The following is an 18,975-nucleotide window of genomic DNA, read 5'->3' as shown; positions in this document are numbered from 1 at the left end:
GTGGCATCCAAGTGTTACGTACAAAAGAAACTCATGACATGCGTTAACAACGTGGCACTATATGATGGAACGAGTAATACACATGCTTGGGTTGGGTTCGAGGAGGGGCATGGGGTGGGATGGCGAGTTGTTTATTTTGATAAGGTAAAAAAAGTACAATGGTAATCTTAATTTTAACCTTTCATACCATTTTATTATTTCACAATCTGCCCTCGCTGGCAAAATATTTTGTGAAAAGCTGCCATCATCGACATAAAAGGGGGAAAATTAAAATCACTCTACTTTCTTGAAATATGTAAGAAAAACTATCCTCAACATATGAATCCATGAGTCTCCACGTACGTAGTCCCATATGATAGCTAGATGCCGCGTCATACACACAAAACAACCATATTCATTTGTCAACTGTTCTGTGAAAGTTTTTATATGTCTGGGCAGCACACACACCAAATTAATGTACATATCATGAAGAAAATCTTGAGAAATTATTTGGAACTAGGGACAGAGAGAAAAGAAAAAAGAATCAGAAGTGCCAACGTGAAATATTAGCAAGTGCAAGATCACGAGAACAGATATGCTTTTGTGTTGTAATTCGCGTGGGTCATTAACATACATTTGAATGGAGCATTTATTAATTGATTTAACATGAAATACCGTTGACTGGAAAAAATCTACATATGATGGAAGTTGGTATGATACGCCTACACATGGGTTTTCTGGTCGCCGATATCATGAGAAAAGATATGCTTACATTCACTAATGGCGCATCATATATATGTAGCATATTTATTCAGAGAAAGATGCTAATTATTTTCACGTACGTACACAACAAAACTTCATTGATACATTGTCACCTGCAACCAAAACCAGACGCGATTCTGTGTGCTATATATGTGTGAGGGCGGTGGCGACCATGGTTTCAGTCTTGCACTCTAAAATGAGGAGCCATGTCATGCATACGTATGTACGCCAGGTGTGTGTTCTCTCTAGCAAGATTGACATTCATCAACAGGCCTGCACGTGTTGTCTCTAGCAGTCTTCGTGTGTATATTTGGAGGTCTGCGACAATTATTTGCATCACCAAATAAACAAATAATATTTTCTCACTAAAATGAAAAAAATGTCGAGGTCAACTTAAAAAGTTTTGGCATATTCTTCAGAGGGTCATAAACACTAGTTTATTTATAGTTAGATATTCGTTTGTATGGACCGGCAAACTATCAATGTATGGACTTCATTAGTGAAACTAGGTCTGTCACATTGGAGGCTATAAGTACACTTCCCTACTCCCCACTCTCTCCATCCCCAATCTCTAACCCCTCTCCATAGTTCATAGCTTCATACTACTCACAGTTCTGTAGTATCGAACTTTAGTCTCTCATGGATCCAACACTCAACCAGGAGTGGACATCCTCTGAGGTAGAGGAGGCAAGGTCACTCATTGCTAGGCTCGAAGGCAAAAAATTCATCTACAATGATAATGATGACGGGAACAAGAAGCACAACGACATCGTGGATGCTCTCCACGCATTGTTCCCTTCAAAAACCATGCAACAGGTAACAGATCTTTACGTTGATCTTGTTGTGGAAATGCATTTGATGCAGTGGAGGGAGGAGAGCCCTATTACTGGTGGCACCACACATAACTTTTGCACCGTTCACGACCTTGTGAACGGTAACTTTGGGGAGTCGGGGGAGAGTAGTGCTGGCGGTTCACATGGGGTTTGCACCATGGGTGACCATGTGGATGGGTACAACTTTGGCTTACAAGAGGAGGATGGGTACAACTTTGGCTTACAAGAGGAGGCAAGTACCATGTTTGGTTCTCCATTGGAGGATACGGGGATCATGGAGATGGAGGGGGCACTGCCGATGGTAGAGGATAACATGATGGAGGTGTTAGAGAATAATATTGTCGATGATGAACTAGTTGCTGCCCCACATCCAGGGAGATTTTGGACCACGGACGAACACAGGTTCTTCAACTGCTATATTCTTCTTTGTCATGTAGTAGTATTTTTTTAATTACATATTTTGCATGAACATATATAATAATTAAGGATATTGTGCGAATCTATTATATGAGATAGGTAGCTTTAGTTTGTGATGGTATTGCACAGTTTATATGGACATTGTCCAATTTCCATTTTTGGTTAACAGTAATCCCTAAAAGTTTGAAATTAATGGATGAATTCATTTATTTATTTTCTTTCTGAAGACCTGTCAAATTTATGTTTTTTTACTTTAATAATATTAGGAAGGTATAATGTTGCAACAAAGTAACACCATGATGAATTCAGCATGGCGCTGATCCTAATTGATAAGATAGATAACCGTATCAATTATATTTTTACCATAAAAAATACTAAGTTATCTGTTTATGTGCAAAGTGCAGTTTTGTTGGGGTTATCAATGTTATCAAATATTTTTCACTTATAGTTTTTCGCATATAGATATATACCATCTATTACTGTGAAATTAACAAAGTAAGCTTCTGGAGTTTAAATGGGCTCCATCTACCTAATAAAAGTGTTTGGTTTTCAATCGTTGTAAGTTGCTTTGATAAAAAGATCATCTCTTCATAATTAAATCAACAATTAACTTAACAAATTATCTTGAACCTTGTTGTTTCAGGTCGTTTCTTCGTGGGCTGCGTGTCTATGGTCGCGGTGACTGGAAAAACATATCCAGGTACTTCGTCACCACAAAGACTGCAATCCAAGTGTCCAGCCATGCACAAAAGTACTTCAAGAGGCTAGAGAAGAGAGCATTGTCCGGGAGGGCCGGGAGGCAGCGTTTCAGCATCAATGACGTTGGGCTCCACGACGACGACCCATGGGCAGCAGAGAACAGTTCTGCCTCCAGGCAAGCGCTTGCTTTCACCGGTCTAAACAATGACCCAAGCTTTGGATCGGGGGCTCCGGCGAGCTCAGTCATGATGAACAGCCTCACTCAGTTCTTGCCACCTATCATATATAACCAACAAGTGGGTCAACAGCCCGTGTGGAGTGAGCAGCAGATGATGGGTTCTTCTGCAGCTCTAATAGATGGGACACGGAACTTTCTGCCTGCCTATCAACAAGGATCGGCTTACCTCTCTCCTGGGCAACGCATGAACATGATGTAGTAGATCGTAAGTTTGGGACATTTCGGAATGTTATCACAATAAGGCATGTGTCACATGCATAGACAGGTCGTTCTACTGAAGATGCACAATATGCTCAAGACATTAGGGAAAAAGTTTGCTGTTGGCCAGTCAATAATCTAATCTTTTTATATAAGAAACATTGTATTTCACCTTCTATCTGTGTGGGTGTCTTAATATAGTTTTTGTTTCATGCATTTATTTCGTCACTCAATATACTATGATTGTATTAACACACAACATACAGTTATTCTTATAAACGTGACAATCAAATAACTCAGAAGGAGAAAATTGCAGCCGAGACAAGATTAAATGTGGAAAACCCCTATAGCATAGAGGGAGAAAAACCACGGACTCCAGCTAGCAAAACATCACTATATTGAGAAGTGTTTGCAAATACCGTTGGTTATCTTATATTCTGATCAACCCTAGTCGGCAGCTTACATGAGGTATATATAGGCGGCGATGACAATCTGTACTGGGTGGGGGTTCCCTCAGGCGTCCATGCATGGCACGACGTATTCGGCCCAAGCCTACCCGGCAACGGGCCTCATTCCGCTCGTCAGAAGTCAGCCTCCCTTTTACATGAATTTGGATCACAACATAATAATTATGAAGAAGAAAGAACTGTAGATTAGTGTACATTTTATCTTAGTACTAAGCACTGATTATTTTGTCATAATATATCATACATTATTAATTCATTACAATATAGCATCACTTCATGACACAAAAACAAAAGAACATTAGAAAAGAAGCTTGGTCTTTGTTGGCTACATTTTAATGAGAATTGTTTGTAAAATTTAAAAAACCCACTCTAATCGATATTTTAGATCTTACACATTTCTATGCATTTCTCTTTTAGTCCAAGCTCAACGTTTCTTTTATATTATGTGTTATTTCCACGCCACGACAATATATATAGCTCAATATGAATATATAGAGGTCAACGGTTGATATTCATTAACCTTAGAGATTTAATATATTATCCCGATTGGATTGCTGGAAACACTATAGGAAACCTTGCCCTACTCCTCGTTTTCTACCTAGCCAACCATCTCCATAATGTAACTTTTGTGTTATTTCGAACCCTCTCATGAAACCAAGAGTTGTCGATGACTTGAACCCTGTAAGGTGGAAGAAACTAGGCCATCCATTGTTCATCTCATGAACAATGGGAACTTCATTGACAACTATGAGGGAGATGGAAATAGCAAAAAGTTTGAGACCATTGTAGAAGATCTACAAAAAAGGTCCTAATGAAAGACTATGGACATGTGGTAACACATTTGTATGATGAGCTTGTTCTTTTTTTTTTGAAATAGAGAAAAACTTTACCTTATTGTATTAATTAGGAAGAAGAGTTTTTTAAGTTTAACAACAAACAAGGCAATTGGTAAAAACTAAAAGCCTACTCTCCCGACATTTCAAGACACAAAAACAAGTGATGACCAAACCCAAAGGGGGGCCTCATTCTTAATGATATAAAAAAGACCGCTAGCAATGTGGAATGATGGTTGCAAAATACCCTAGCACTACCCACATTCCAGAGCTCCTACAAGTCAATAATTATGATGGACGACATGGCCTTTTCTCAATTACTATGGAAAAAAGTGTCGTAGGTTCACAAATCTTGGATGTTATCAAACCATGCACATGCACGACTAAATATTGAGGCTTCCCAGCCAATTGGCAATCATATTCTGAATTCTGATAAAAACGGCATTGGAAGAGAAGCTCTATCCTGGTCTCGGGATTCAAAGAGAAAAGAGGGCAACCCCACAGTTTTCACAACCGAGGAGCTTAGGATCATCAACCCTGTCCTAGATGACGAGCCATGCTTTTTTTTAATTTGGTCAACGACGAAGGCTTCCATACCATGGGATAAAAGATTGTCAACGAAGCGTTGAAGCATTCATGTATATACGCCAACGGCAGGAAGTGAGAAGCCTTGGTGACACTTGAAAATGTATCCATGAACTTTGGTGATATCTATATGATATTTATTGATAATTACATGTTATATGATGTTGCCAACATGTTTTACATTGATTTGAGGGATTTTCCATAAAGTCCCCGTTTATTTGGTATTTACCTCTAGGAGGAAAAATACCTCATTTCAGTGTTTTTGTGCAAGGTCAAAAAACACGCTTCAGAATTTTTGAGATGGATCCAACAAGCCAAAGAGGAGCACCTAGAGATGAACAGGTCGGGAGATACGTCCCAGGGCCGAGCCGTGCCATTGGGGATCTCCTCCCCCGACCATCCGATTTGCCTCAATATTTCTCTCATGGATGTGTTTTGATCTAAAACCACCTATATATACCTCTTGGTCTTTTATTTTGCGACACAAAGAGGCGAAGATCAAAATCAAATAAAAAAAGAGACAATAGTCCACCATCAGAGGAAGATTGGAGAGGGTGGCTCGGGGAATCGCCTCCGGTAGACTCTCCTTCTTCACCAACGTCTCCACATCTCTCCCCGCCATGAGAGGGTGTATTCCTAATGGGATTAACAACATAGAAAAAAAATCCTACGAAGAGCTAGCAAAAACCAGATCCAATATACAATAGCCAAGATCCAATATACATGTCGTTGCCTATTCGACGGTACCCCGGAGATGGGATCCTCACGGAGGGGGGAAGAAGTAGGGGCCATAGGGCGGAGAGCCATTGGAACGGTGGTACGCGGTTACCCAGCTTCGGAACACGCTGCTCGGAGGCAAGGCCTAGTGCTGCTTGTCTGGAATTATCTGAGCGCTTTCACGTTATTACAATGAGTTGTGGTTGTCTGCCCTAAGGGCTCTCAGGATCCGGCTTATAAAGGCGCCAGGATCTAGGGTTTCTATGGAGAGTCCTAGCCGGAAAACAAGATGCCTAACTACGGAAATACATTGCCGTGCACGTCAAGGATCCACCTACATCTCACTTGTCGTCATGGACCCAGACACTTCATGGGCCTTCGTGGATCCGACTCCTGGCGTAGGTCGGTTGGGATCGGCTCCTGTTCCTGGGCTGGACTTCATCTTCTATCAATCGCAATTGGGACGCTCGGTGGGCCATAAGCCACCACCACTATTTGTGAGCCACCCGGGCTTGCCGAATCTAGACCACGTCGTCGGCATACCCATGAAATATACCCACAATAGTAGCCCCCAAAGTTCTTCAAGATTCAGCATTCCTTCGCCTAGCTTCTGCCTCGTTCAGATCCAGAAAGAATCTCGAAGACCTTCCAAAACTGCATCATTTCCGACTTCATAGCAACCGGAAATCATTCTATCTTGTTTGTCTAATAACGGTAACTATGCGGAATCAACGCCCCATCTGCGCGCAACTTCGTCATTTCCCGTGCGAAATTTTTGGTATGGTGAATCTTTCCCGGGCAATTCGGATCCGCGTAGTTAGGTCACCGCTGCTACAACTTCACCGCTTTTGACCTAGGACATGTGGTGGAAATCCAATGGTGCGACCGCTTAGCTCCCACCGTAGGATCCAACGCACGCATCTCCATGCCGAGCCTATAAATAGTCTGAGGGTGCGGTCATTCTCATTTGTTCACCGCTCCCTTCACTTCTTCTTCCTCGCAACAATGCCGCCTCGCAGATCTGATCGTCGGCGAGCTCGTTCTCGGAATCCTTCACGCGCCGCCGCTCCAAGGTCCTTACACTCCCGAGCTAGCCACCGTTGAACGGGAAATATTCTCCGCCGCTGATTCTTGGTCGCGCGGTACATCGTCGCCTCTCCTCCAAGACTTCGACTGTAGGGATACGTTGCATAGAAAACAAAAAAATTCCTACCGCGAGAACGCAAACCAAGCCAAGATGCAATCTAGAAGATGGGAGCAACGAGGAGATGATCGAGACTCACCCTTGAAGATTTCCAAAGCCTACAAGATGAGGCTCTTGTTGCTGCGGTAGACGATCACTTGCCGCTTGCAAAAGCGCGTAGAAGATCTTGATCACGGTGCCACGATCGGGCAGCACCTCCGTACTCGGTCACACGTTCGGTGTTGATGAAGACGACGTCCACCTCCCCGTTCCAGCGGGCAGCGGAAGTAGTAGCTCCTCCTTGAATCCGGCAGCACGACGGCGTGGTGGCGGTGGCGATGGAGATCTCCGGCGGAGCTTCGCTAAGCGTTGCGGGAGAGGGGGAGGAGTGGGGCGGCTAGGGTTTGGGGAGAGGGGGTGGCCGGCCTCTATGGGGTGCGGCCAGCTTGGTGGCTTGTGGTGGCCGGCCCCCTCCCCTTGGCCCTCATTATATAGGTGGAACACCCAAGAGTTGGTCTACAAGTCTTCGAATAAGACCCCAAACCAAAACCTTCCATATGACATGAAACCTACCCAAGGTGGGATTCCCACCTTTCCTTGGGAGGGGGTGGCCGACCACCTTAGGTGGAGTCCACCTGGGACTCCACCCCCCAGGGTTGGTCGGCCATGGTGGTGGAGTCCCTTCGGGACTCCTCCTTCCAAAGTGATTTCTTCCGGACTTTTCTAGAACCTTCTAGAACCTTCCTATATATGAATCTTATTCTCCGGACCATTCCGGAACTCCTCGTGATGTCCGGGATCCCATCCGAGACTCCAAACAAAACTTAGAACTCCATTCCATATTCAAGTTCTACTATTACAACATCAAACCTTAAGTGTGTCACCCTACGGTTCGTGAACTATGTGGACATGGGTGAGAACTCTCTCCGACCAATAACCAATAGCGGGATCTGGAGATCCATAATGGCTCCCACACATTCAACGATGACTTAGTGATCGAATGAACCATTCACATACGATACCAATTCCCTTTGTCACGCGATATTTTACTTGTCCGAGGTTTGATCATCGGTATCACTCTATACCTTGTTCAACCTCGTCTCCTGACAAGTACTCTTTACTCGTACCGTGGTATGTGGTCTCTTATGAACTTATTCATATGCTTGCAAGACATTTAGACGACATTCCACCGAGAGGGCCCAGAGTATATCTATCCGTCATCGGGATGGACAAATCCCACTGTTGATCCATATGCCTCAACTCATACTTTCCGGATACTTAATCCCACCTTTATAACCACCCATTTACGCAGTGGCGTTTGATGTAATCAAAGTACCTTTCTGGTATAAGTGATTTACATGATCTCATGGTCGAAAGGACTAGGTAACTATGTATCGAAAGCTTATAGCAAATAACTTAATGACGTGATCTTATGCTACGCTTAATTGGGTGTGTCCATTACATCATTCATATAATGATATAAACTTGTTATTAATAAAATCCAATGTTCATGATTATGAAACTAATCATCTATTAATCAACAAGCTAGTTAAGAGGCTTACTAGGGACTTGTTGTTTACATAACACACATGTATCAATGTTTCGGTTAATACAATTATAGCATGGTATATAAACATTTATCATAAACATAAAGATATATAATAACCACTTTTATTATTGCCTCTTGGGCATATCTCCAATAGTCTCCCACTTGCACTAGAGTCAATAATCTAGATTACATTGTAAGGTACCTAACACCCATGGTATTCTGGTGTTGGTCATGCTTTGCCCTAGGGAGAGCTTTAGTCAACGGATCTGCTACATTCAGATCAGTGTGTACTTTGCAAATCTTTACTACTCCATCTTCGATGTACTCGCGAATCGAATGATAACGCAGCTTGATATGCTTCAGCCTCTTGTGTGACCTTGGTTCTTGTGCATTGGCGATGGCACCCATGTTGTCACAGTAGATGACTAGTGGGTCCAATGCACTAGGAACCACACCGAGCTCTACAATGAACCTCTTCATCCATACCGCTTCTGATGAAGCCTCTGAAGCCGCTATGTACTCCGATTCTGTTGAAGACTTCGCCACCATGCACTGCTTTGAGCTTGCCCAACTTACTGCAGCACCATTCAATATAAACACGTACCCAGACTGTGACTTAGAGTCATCAGGATCAGTGTTCCAACTTGCATCGGTGTAACTGGTTACAACGAGCTCTTGGTCACCTCCATAACAAAGAAACATATCCTTAGTTCTTTTCAAGTACTTCAGGATATTCTTGACCGCTGTCCAGTGTTCCATTCCTGGATCACTTTGATATCTGCTAGTCAAACTAACAGCATGTGCTATATCCGGTCTTGTACATAGCATGGCATACATGATAGAGCCTACTGCCGAGGCATAGGGGATCCGACTCATCCTTTCTCTTTCTTCACGTAGCCGGACCTTGAGTCTTACTCAAGACCTTGCCTGGTAACATAGGTAAGAATCCTTTCTTACTTTCGTCCATTCTAAACTTCTTTAGAATCTTGTCCAGATATGTACTCTGTGATAGCCCTATTAGGCGTCTTGATCTATCTCTATAAATCTTGATGCCTAATATATACGATGCTTCACCAAGGTCTTTCATTGAAAAACTATTATTCAAATAACCTTTTACACTGCTTAATAGTTCTATATTATTCCCAATCAATAATATGTCATCTACATATAATATCAGGAATGCTACAGAGCTCCCACTCACTTTCTTGTAAATACAGGCCTCTCCATGACACTGTATAAACCCGAAGTCTTTGATCACCTTATCAAAGCGTCGGTTCCAACTTCTCGATGCTTGCTTCAGTCCATAAATTGAACGCTGAAGTTTGCATACTTTGTCAGCATTTTTAGGATCGACAAAACCTTTGGGTTGTACCATATACAATTCTTCCTCAATGTCTCCATTAAGGAACGCCGTTTTGACATCCATCTGCCAAATCTCATAATCGAAAAATGCAGCTATTGCTAACAAAATCCTCACAGATTTTAGCTTCGCTACAGGTGAGAAAGTCTCATCGTAGTCAACACCTTGAATTTGTCGGAAACCCTTTGCGACAAGTTGAGCTTTATAGACAGTAATATTACCATCAGCATCTGTTTTTCTCTTGAAGATCCATTTATTCTCGACAGGCTTGCGGCTATCAGGTAAGTCTACCAAAGTCCATACTTTGTTATCATACATGGATCCCATTTCGGATTTCATGGCTTCTTGCCATTTGTTGGAATCTGGGCTCATCATCGCTTCTTCATATGTCGCAGGGTCTTCATCATTGTTGTCCACAATCATGACATTTAGACAAGGATCATACCAATCAGGAGTGGCACGTTGATACGTCTCCGACGTATCGATAATTTCTTATGTTCCATGCCACATTATTGATGATATCTACATGTTTTATACACATTATATGTCATATTTATGCATTTTCCGGAACTAACCTATTGACGAGATGCCGAAGGGCCAGTTCCTGTTTTCTGCTGTTTTTGGTTTCAGAAATCCTAGTAAGGAAATATTCTCGGAATCGGACGAAATCAACACCGAAGATCTTAGAATCCCCGGGAGCTTCCAGAACACCCGAGAACCGCCAGAGGAGGGCCCTGTGGGCCCCAGACGACAGGGTGGCGTGGCCCAGGCCTTGGCCACGCCCCCCTAGTGTGTCGTGGCCTCGTCGACCCTCCGACTCCGCCTCTTCGCCTATATAAAGGTCCCTGACCTAAAAACCACGACACGTTCGATGAAACCAGAGAAAACCTTCCAGAGCCGCCGCCATCGCGAAGCCAAGATCTGGGGGACAGGAGTCTCTGTTCCGGCACGCCGCCGGGACGGGGAAGTGCCCCCGGAAGGCTTCTCCATCGACACCACCGCCATCTTCATCAACGCTGCTGTCTCCCATGAGGAGGGAGTAGTTCCCCATCGAGGCTCGGGGCTGTACCGGTAGCTATGTGGTTAATCTCTCTCCTATGTGCTTCAATACAATAATCTCATGAGCTGCCTTACATGATTGAGATTCATATGATGATGCTTGTAATCTAGATGTCATTATGCTAGTCAAGTGGGTTTTACTTATGTGATCTCCGGAGACTCCTTGTCCCACGTGTGTAAAGGTGACAGTGTGTGCACCGTGTGGGTCTCTTAGGCTATATTTCACAGAATACTTATTCACTGTTATGAATGGCATAGTGAAGTGCTTATTTATATCCCTTTATGATTGCAATGTGTTTTGTATCACAATTTATCTGTGTGCTACTCTAGTGATGTTATTAAAGTAGTTTATTCCTCCTGCACGGTGTAATGGTGACAGTGTGTGCATCGTGTAGTACTTGGCGTAGGCTATGATTGTGATCTCTTGTAGATTATGAAGTTAACTATTGCTATGATGGTATTGATGTGATCTATGCCTCCTTTCGTAGTGTGAAGGTGACAGTGTGCATGCTATGTTAGTACTTGGTTTGGTTATGTTGATCTGTTATGCACTCTAAGGTTATTTAAATATGAACATTGAATATTGTGGAGCTTGTTAACTCCGGCATTGAGGGTTCGTGTAATCCTACACAGTTAGTGGTGTTCAACAAGAGGGTGTAGAGTTTAGCATCTATCTATTTATTCTGTTATGTGATCAATGTTGAGAGTGTCCACTAGTGAAAGTATGATCCCTAGGGCTTGTTCCTAAATACTGATATCGCTGCTTGTTTACTGTTTTACTGCATCTATACTTCCTGCAATATTACTACCATCAACTGCACGCCAGCAAGCACTTTTCTGGCGCCGTTACTACTGCTCTTATTCATTCATACCACTTGTATTTCACTATCTCTTCGCCGAACTAGTGCACCTATTAGGTGTGTTGGGGACACAAGAGACTTCTTGCTTTGTGGTTGCAGGGTTGCATGAGAGGGATACCTTTGACCTCTTCCTCCCTGAGTTCGATAAACCTTGGGTGATCCACTTAAGGGAAACTTGTTGCTGTTCTACAAACCTCTGCTCTTGGAGGCCCAACACTGTCTACAAGAATAGAAGCACCCGTAGACATCAAGCACTTTTCTGGCGCCGTTGCCGGGGAGGAAAGGTAAAAGGCACTCATACTCCGGTCTCAGGTAAAGTACTATTCTGTTGCCATTGTGTGTGTGCTCGAAGCTATTTCCTTTAGATCCTGCAATTGCATCTTTTTGTTTCTTGTTTACACTAGTTAGGCATAATGGACAACAATGAGCTTCTTATTCTATTTCCTGATTTAAGACTTGGATGGTTTGATGCGAAAATTAAAAAACCTATGGAACATATTAGTATGAACGCTTTGAACACCATTGTTGCTAATGATATGGAAAATTCTAAGCTTGGGGAAGCTGGCTTTGATGAGCATGATATTTTTAGTCCCCCAAGCATTGAGGAGAAAATTTACTTTGACGATACTTTGCCTCCTATTTATGATGATTATAATGATATTGGTCTTTTAGTACACTTTGTTATGGAGGATAAATTTGATTATGATTACAATATGCCTCCTATATTTGATGATGAGAATAATAATGATAGCTACTTTGTTGAATTTGCTCCCACTACAACTAATAAAATTGATTATGCTTATGTGGAGAGTAATAATTTTATGCATGAGACTCATGATAAGAATGCTTTATGTGATAGTTACATTGTTGAGTTTGCTCATGATGCTACTGAAAGTTATTATGAGAGAGGAAAATATGGTTGTAGAAATTTTCATGTTACTAAAACACCTCTCTATGTGCTGAAATTTTTGAACCTACACTTGTTCTATCTTCCTATGCTTGTTACTTTTTTCTTCATGAACTTGTTTATTTACAAAACTCCTATGCATAGGAAGCATGTTAGACTTAAATTTGTTTTGAATTTGCCTCTTGATGCTCTCTTTTGCTTCAACTACTATTTCTTGTGAGTGCATCATTAAAACTGCTGAGCCCATCTTAATGGCTATAAAGAAAGAACTTCTTGGGAGATAACCCATGTGTTTATTTTGTTACAGTACTTTTATTTTGTATTTGTGTCTTGGAAGTTGTTACTACTGTAGCAACCTCTCCTTATCTTAATTTTGTTGCATTGTTGTGCCAAGTAAAGTCGTTGATAGTAAGGTGCATACTAGATTTGGATTACTGCGCAGAAACAGATTTCTTTGCTGTCACGAATCTGGGCCTAATTCTCTGTAGGTAACTCAGAAAATTATGCCAATTTACGTGAGTGATCCTCAGATATGTACGCAACTTTCATTCAATTTGGGCATTTTCATTTGAGCAAGTCTGGTGCCACTTTAAAATTCGTCTTTACGAACTGTTCTGTTTTGACAGATTCTGCCTTTTATTTCGCATTGCCTCTTTTGCTATGCTGGATGAATTTCTTTGTTCCATCAATGTCCAGTAGCTTTGTGCAATGTCCAGAAGTGTTAAGAATGATTATGTCACCTCTGAACATGTAAATTTTTATTGTGCACTAACCCTCTAATGAGTTGTTTCGAGTTTGGTGTGGAGGAAGTTTTCAAGGATCAAGAGAGGGAAATGATACAATATGATCAAGGAGAGTGAAAGCTCTAAGCTTGGGGATGCCCCGGTGGTTCACCCCTGCATATTTTAAGAAGACTCAAGCGTCTAAGCTTGGGGATGCCCAAGGCATCCCCTTCTTCATCGACAACATTATCAGGTTCCTCCCCTGAAACTATATTTTTATTCCATCACATCTTATGTGCTTTGCTTGGAGCGTCGGTTTGTTTTTGTTTTTGTTTTTGTTTGAATAAAATGGATCCTAGCATTCATTGTGTGGGAGAGATACACGCTCCGCTGTTGCATATGGACAAATATATCCTTAGGCTTTACTCATAGTATTCATGGCGAAGGTTGAATCTTCTTCGTTAAATTGTTATATGGTTGGAATCGGGAAATGCTACATGTAGTAATTCTAAAATGTCTTGAATAATTTGATACTTGGCAATTGTTGTGCTCATGTTTAAGCTCTTGCATCATATACTTTGCACCTATTAATGAAGAAATACATAGAGCTTGCTAAAATTTGGTTTGCATAATTGGTCTCTCTAAAGTCTAGATGATTTCTAGTATTGAGTTTTGAACAACAAGGAAGACGGTGTAGAGTCTTATAATGTTTACAATATGTCTTTTATGTAAGTTTTGCTGCACCGGTTCATCCTTGTGTTTGTTTCAAATAACCTTGCTAGCCTAAACCTTGTATCGAGAGGGAATACTTCTCATGCATCCAAAATCCTTGAGCCAACCACTATGCCATTTGTGTCCACCATACCTACCTACTACATGGTATTTCTCCGCCATTCCAAAGTAAAATTGCTTGAGTGCTACCTTTAAAATTTCCATTCTTTACCTTTGCAATATATAGCTCCTGGGACAAATAGCTTAAAAACTATTGTGGTATTGAATATGTACTTATGCACTTTATCTCTTATTAAGTTGTTTGTTGTGCGATAACCATGTTCCCGGGGACGCCATCAACTACTCTTTGTTGAATATCATGTGAGTTGCTATGCATGTCCGTCTTGTCTGAAGTAAGGGAGATTTACCACTCATTTAATGGTTAGAGCATGCATATTGTTAGAGAAGAACATTGGGCCGCTAACTAAAGCCATGAATCATGGTGGAAGTTTCAGTTTTGGACTTATATCCTCAATCTCATATGAGAACATTAATTGTTGCTACATGCTTATGCATTAAAGAGGAGTCCATTATCTGTTGTCTATGTTGTCCCGGTATGGATGTCTAAGTTGAGAATAATCAAAAGCGAGAAATCCAATGCGAACTTTCTCCTTAGACCTTTGTACAGGCGGCATAGAGGTACCCCTTTGTGATACTTGGTTAAAACATGTGTATTGCGATGATAATCCTGGTAATCCAAGCTAATTAGGACAAGGTGCGGGCACTATTAGTATACTATGCATGAGGCTTGCAACTTGTAAGATATAATTTACATGATACATATGCTTTATTACTACCGTTGACAAAATTGTTTCATGTTTTCAAAACCAAAGCTCTAGCACAAATATAGCAATCGATGCTTTCCTCTTTGAAGGACCATTCTTTTACTTTTATGTTGAGTCAGTTCACCTATTTCTCTCCACCTCAAGAAGCAAACACTTGTGTGAACTGTGCATTGATTCCTACATACTTGCATATTGCACTTGTTATATTACTTTACATTGACAAAATCCATGAGATATACATGTTATAAGTTGAAAGCAACCGCTGAAACTTAATCTTCCTTTGTGTTGCTTCAATACCTTTACTTTGATTTATTGCTTTATGAGTTAACTCTTATGCAAGACTTATTGATGCTTGTCTTGAAAGTACTATTCATGAAAAGTCTTTGCTTTATGATTCAGTTGTTTACTCATGTCATTACCATTGTTTTGATCGCTGCATTCATTACATATTCTTACAATAGTATGATCAAGGTTATGATGGCATGTCACTCCAGAAATTATCTTTGTTATCGTTTACCTGCTCGGGACGAGCAGGAACTAAGCTTGGGGATGCTGATACGTCTCCGACGTATCGATAATTTCTTATGTTCCATGCCACATTATTGATGATATCTACATGTTTTATACACATTATATTTCATATTTATGCATTTTCCGGAACTAACCTATTGACGAGATGCCGAAGGGCTAGTTCCTGTTTTCTGCTGTTTTTGGTTTCAGAAATCCTAGTAAGGAAATATTCTCGGAATCAGACGAATTCAACACCGAAGATCTTAGAATCCTCGGGAGCTTCCAGAACACCCGAGAACCGCCAGAGGAGGGCCCTGTGGGCCCCAGACGACAGGGTGGCGCGGCCCAGGCCTTGGCCGCGCCCCCCTAGTGTGTCGTGGCCTCGTCGAGCCTCCGACTCCGCCTCTTCGCCTATATAAAGGTCCCTGACCTAAAAACCACGACACGTTCGACGAAACCAGAGAAAACCTTCTAGAGCCGCCGCCATCGCGAAGCCAAGATCTGGGGGACAGGAGTCTCTGTTCCGGCACGCCGCCGGGACGGGGAAGTGCCCCCGGAAGGCTTCTCCATCGACACCACCGCCATCTTCATCAACGCTGCTGTCTCCCATGAGGAGGGAGTAGTTCCCCATCGAGGCTCGGGGCTGTACCGGTAGCTATGTGGTTAATCTCTCTCCTATGTGCTTCAATACAATAATCTCATGAGCTGCCTTACATGATTAAGATTCATATGATGATGCTTGTAATCTAGATGTCATTATGCTAGTCAAGTGGGTTTTACTTATGTGATCTCCGGAGACTCCTTGTCCCACGTGTGTAAAGGTGACAGTGTGTGCACCGTGTGGGTCTCTTAGGCTATATTTCACAGAATACTTATTCACTGTTATGAATGGCATAGTGAAGTGCTTATTTATATCCCTTTATGATTGCAATGTGTTTTGTATCACAATTTATCTGTGTGCTACTGTAGTGATGTTATTAAAGTAGTTTATTCCTCCTGCACGGTGTAATGGTGACAATGTGTGCATCGTGTAGTACTTGGCGTAGGCTATGATTGTGATCTCTTGTAGATTATGAAGTTAACTATTGCTATGATGGTATTGATGTGATCTATGCCTCCTTTCGTAGTGTGAAGGTGACAGTGTGCATGCTATGTTAGTACTTGGTTTGGTTATGTTGATCTGTTATGCACTCTAAGGTTATTTAAATATGAACATTGAATATTGTGGAGCTTGTTAACTCCGGCATTGAGGGTTCGTGTAATCCTACACAGTTAGTGGTGTTCATCATCCAACAAGAGGGTGTAGAGTTTAGCATCTATCTATTTATTCTGTTATGTGATCAATGTTGAGAGTGTCCACTAGTGAAAGTATGATCCCTAGGCCTTGTTCCTAAATACTGCTATCGCTGCTTGTTTACTGTTTTACTGCATCTATACTTCCTGCAATATTACTACCATCAACTGCACGCCAGCAAGCACTTTTCTGGCGCTGTTAGTACTGCTCATATTCATTCATACCACTTGTATTTCACTATCTCTTCGCCGAACTAGTGCACCTATTAGGTGTGTTGGGGACACAAGAGACTTCTTGATTTGTGGTTGCAGGGTTGCATGAGAGGGATACCTTTGACCTCTTCCTCCCTGAGTTCGATAAACCTTGGGTGATCCACTTAAGGGAAACTTGCTACTGTTCTACAAACCTCTGCTCTTGGAGGCCCAACAAGAATAGAAGCACCCGTAGACATCACACGTTCCCTTGTCGATCTGCGAGGTTCAGTAGCTATCTCATTCGAAGTTTTATGATCATTATCATTAGCTTCCTCTGTTGCCGGTGTAGGCGGCACAGGAACAACTTCCGGTACTGCGCTACTCTAATCAACAAGTGAAGATTCATCAATCTCATCGAGTTCTACTTTTCTTCCAGTCACTTCTTTAGTGAGAAATTCTTTCTCAAGAAAGGTTCCGTTTTTAGCAACAAAAATCTTGCCTTCGGATCTGTGATAGAAAGTGTACCCTATAGTTTCCTTAGGGTATCCTATGAAGACGCATTTCTCCGCTTTGGGTTCTAGCTTGTCCGGTTGTAACTTCTTTACATAGGCTTCGCAACCCCAAACTTTTAGGAACGACAGCTTAGGTTTCTTATTAAACCATAATTCATACGGTGTCATTTCAACGGATTTTGATGGTGCTCTATTTAAAGTGAATGCGGTTGTCTCTAATGCATAACTCCAAAATGATAAAGGTAAATCAGTAAGAGACATCATAGAACGAACCATATCTAAGAGAGTTCGATTACGACGTTCGGACACACCGTTTCGTTGAGGTGTTCCCGGTGGTGTCAATTGTGAAAGTATTGCGCATTTCTTTAAATGCATGCCAAAATCATAACTCAGATATTCACCTCCGCGATCGGATCGTAGAAATTTAATCTTCTTGTTACGTTGATTTTCTACTTCACTTTGAAATTTCTTAAACTTCTCGAAAGTCTCGGATTTATGTTTCATGAAATAGATATACCCATATCTACTCAGATCATCTGTGAAGGTTAGAACATAACGATAACCACCGCGCGATGCTACACTCATTGGTCCGCACACATCGGTATGTATGATTTCCAATAAGTCAGTAGCTCGCTCCATAATACCAGAGAATGGAGTCTTAGTCATTTTTCCCATTAGACATGCTTCACATCTATCAAGTGACTCAAAGTCAAGTGATTCAAGTAATCCATCGGTATGGAGTTTCTTCATGCGTTTCACTCCAATATGACCAAGACGACAGTGCCACATATAAGTAGAATTATCATTCAATTTAATTCGTTTAGCATCAATGTTATGTATATGTGTATCACTACTATCGAGATCTAACAAAAATAAGCCATTCTTTTCAGGTGCTCGACCATAAAAGATATTATTCATAAAAATAGAACAACCATTATTCTCAGACTTGAATGAATAACCGTCTTGCATTAAACAAGATCCAGATATAATGTTCATGCTCAACGCGGGTACAAAATAACAATTATTGAGGCTTAAAACTAATCCCGAAGGTAGATGTAGAGGAAGTGTGCCGACAGCGATCACATCGACTTTGGATCCATTTCCAACGCGCATCGTCACTTCATCCTTTAGTAGTCTTCGTTTATTCTTTAGTTCCTATTTCGAGTTACAAATATGAGCAACCGAACCAGTATCAAATACCCAGGTACTAGTACGAGAACCAGTAAGATAAACATCTATAACATGTATATCAGATATACCTTCTTTCTTCTTCTTGACAAGGCCGCTCTTCAGATCCGCCAAATACTAGGAGCAATTACGCTTCCAGTGTCCCTTCTCCTTGCAGTAATAGCACTCAGCATCAGGCTTAGGGCCAGTCTTAGGTTTCACAGGAGGCGTGGCAGCTTTCTTGCCACCCTTCTTGAATTTTCCCTTAGACTTGCCCTGTTTCTTGAAACTGGTGGTCTTGTTGACCATCAACACTTGGTGCTCTTTCTTGATCTCAATCTCAGCAGATTTCAACATGGCGAAGAGTTCAGGTA

At 41.7% G+C, this 18,975-nt stretch overlaps 2 protein-coding genes across 2 annotated transcripts in view; one reads left to right on the top strand and one right to left on the bottom strand.

Moving 5' to 3' along the window:
* LOC127318025 (sulfiredoxin, chloroplastic/mitochondrial) overlaps positions 1-18,975 on the bottom strand; it is a 133,442-nt gene that overhangs the window by 4,356 nt on the left and 110,111 nt on the right. The gene's annotated exons all lie outside the window — the stretch shown is intronic.
* Positions 1,381-3,127, top strand: LOC127316173 (uncharacterized). Its single transcript, XM_071823211.1, has 3 exons — positions 1,381-1,557; positions 1,690-1,976; positions 2,635-3,127. Exons 1-3 carry the CDS (start codon positions 1,381-1,383, stop codon positions 3,125-3,127), a joined length of 957 nt encoding a protein of 318 aa, XP_071679312.1.

This window comes from Lolium perenne, chromosome 7 (genome assembly GCF_019359855.2).
Source record: "Lolium perenne isolate Kyuss_39 chromosome 7, Kyuss_2.0, whole genome shotgun sequence".
NCBI classification, from domain to species: Eukaryota; Viridiplantae; Streptophyta; class Magnoliopsida; order Poales; family Poaceae; genus Lolium; species Lolium perenne.
Note: the sequence above shows the minus strand (reverse complement) of the source record. Positions and strands in the feature narration are given on the sequence as shown.

Excerpts from the sequence above, each read along its gene's own strand:
- LOC127316173 (XM_071823211.1), top strand. The coding sequence starts at position 1,381 with ATGGATCCAACACTCAACCAGGAGTGGACATCCTCTGAGGTAGAGGAG. Across the intron at positions 1,558-1,689 it reads CTTCAAAAACCATGCAACAG|TCGGGGGAGAGTAGTGCTGG; the intron begins GTAACAGATCTT and ends AACTTTGGGGAG. Across the intron at positions 1,977-2,634 it reads TGGACCACGGACGAACACAG|GTCGTTTCTTCGTGGGCTGC; the intron begins GTTCTTCAACTG and ends TTGTTGTTTCAG.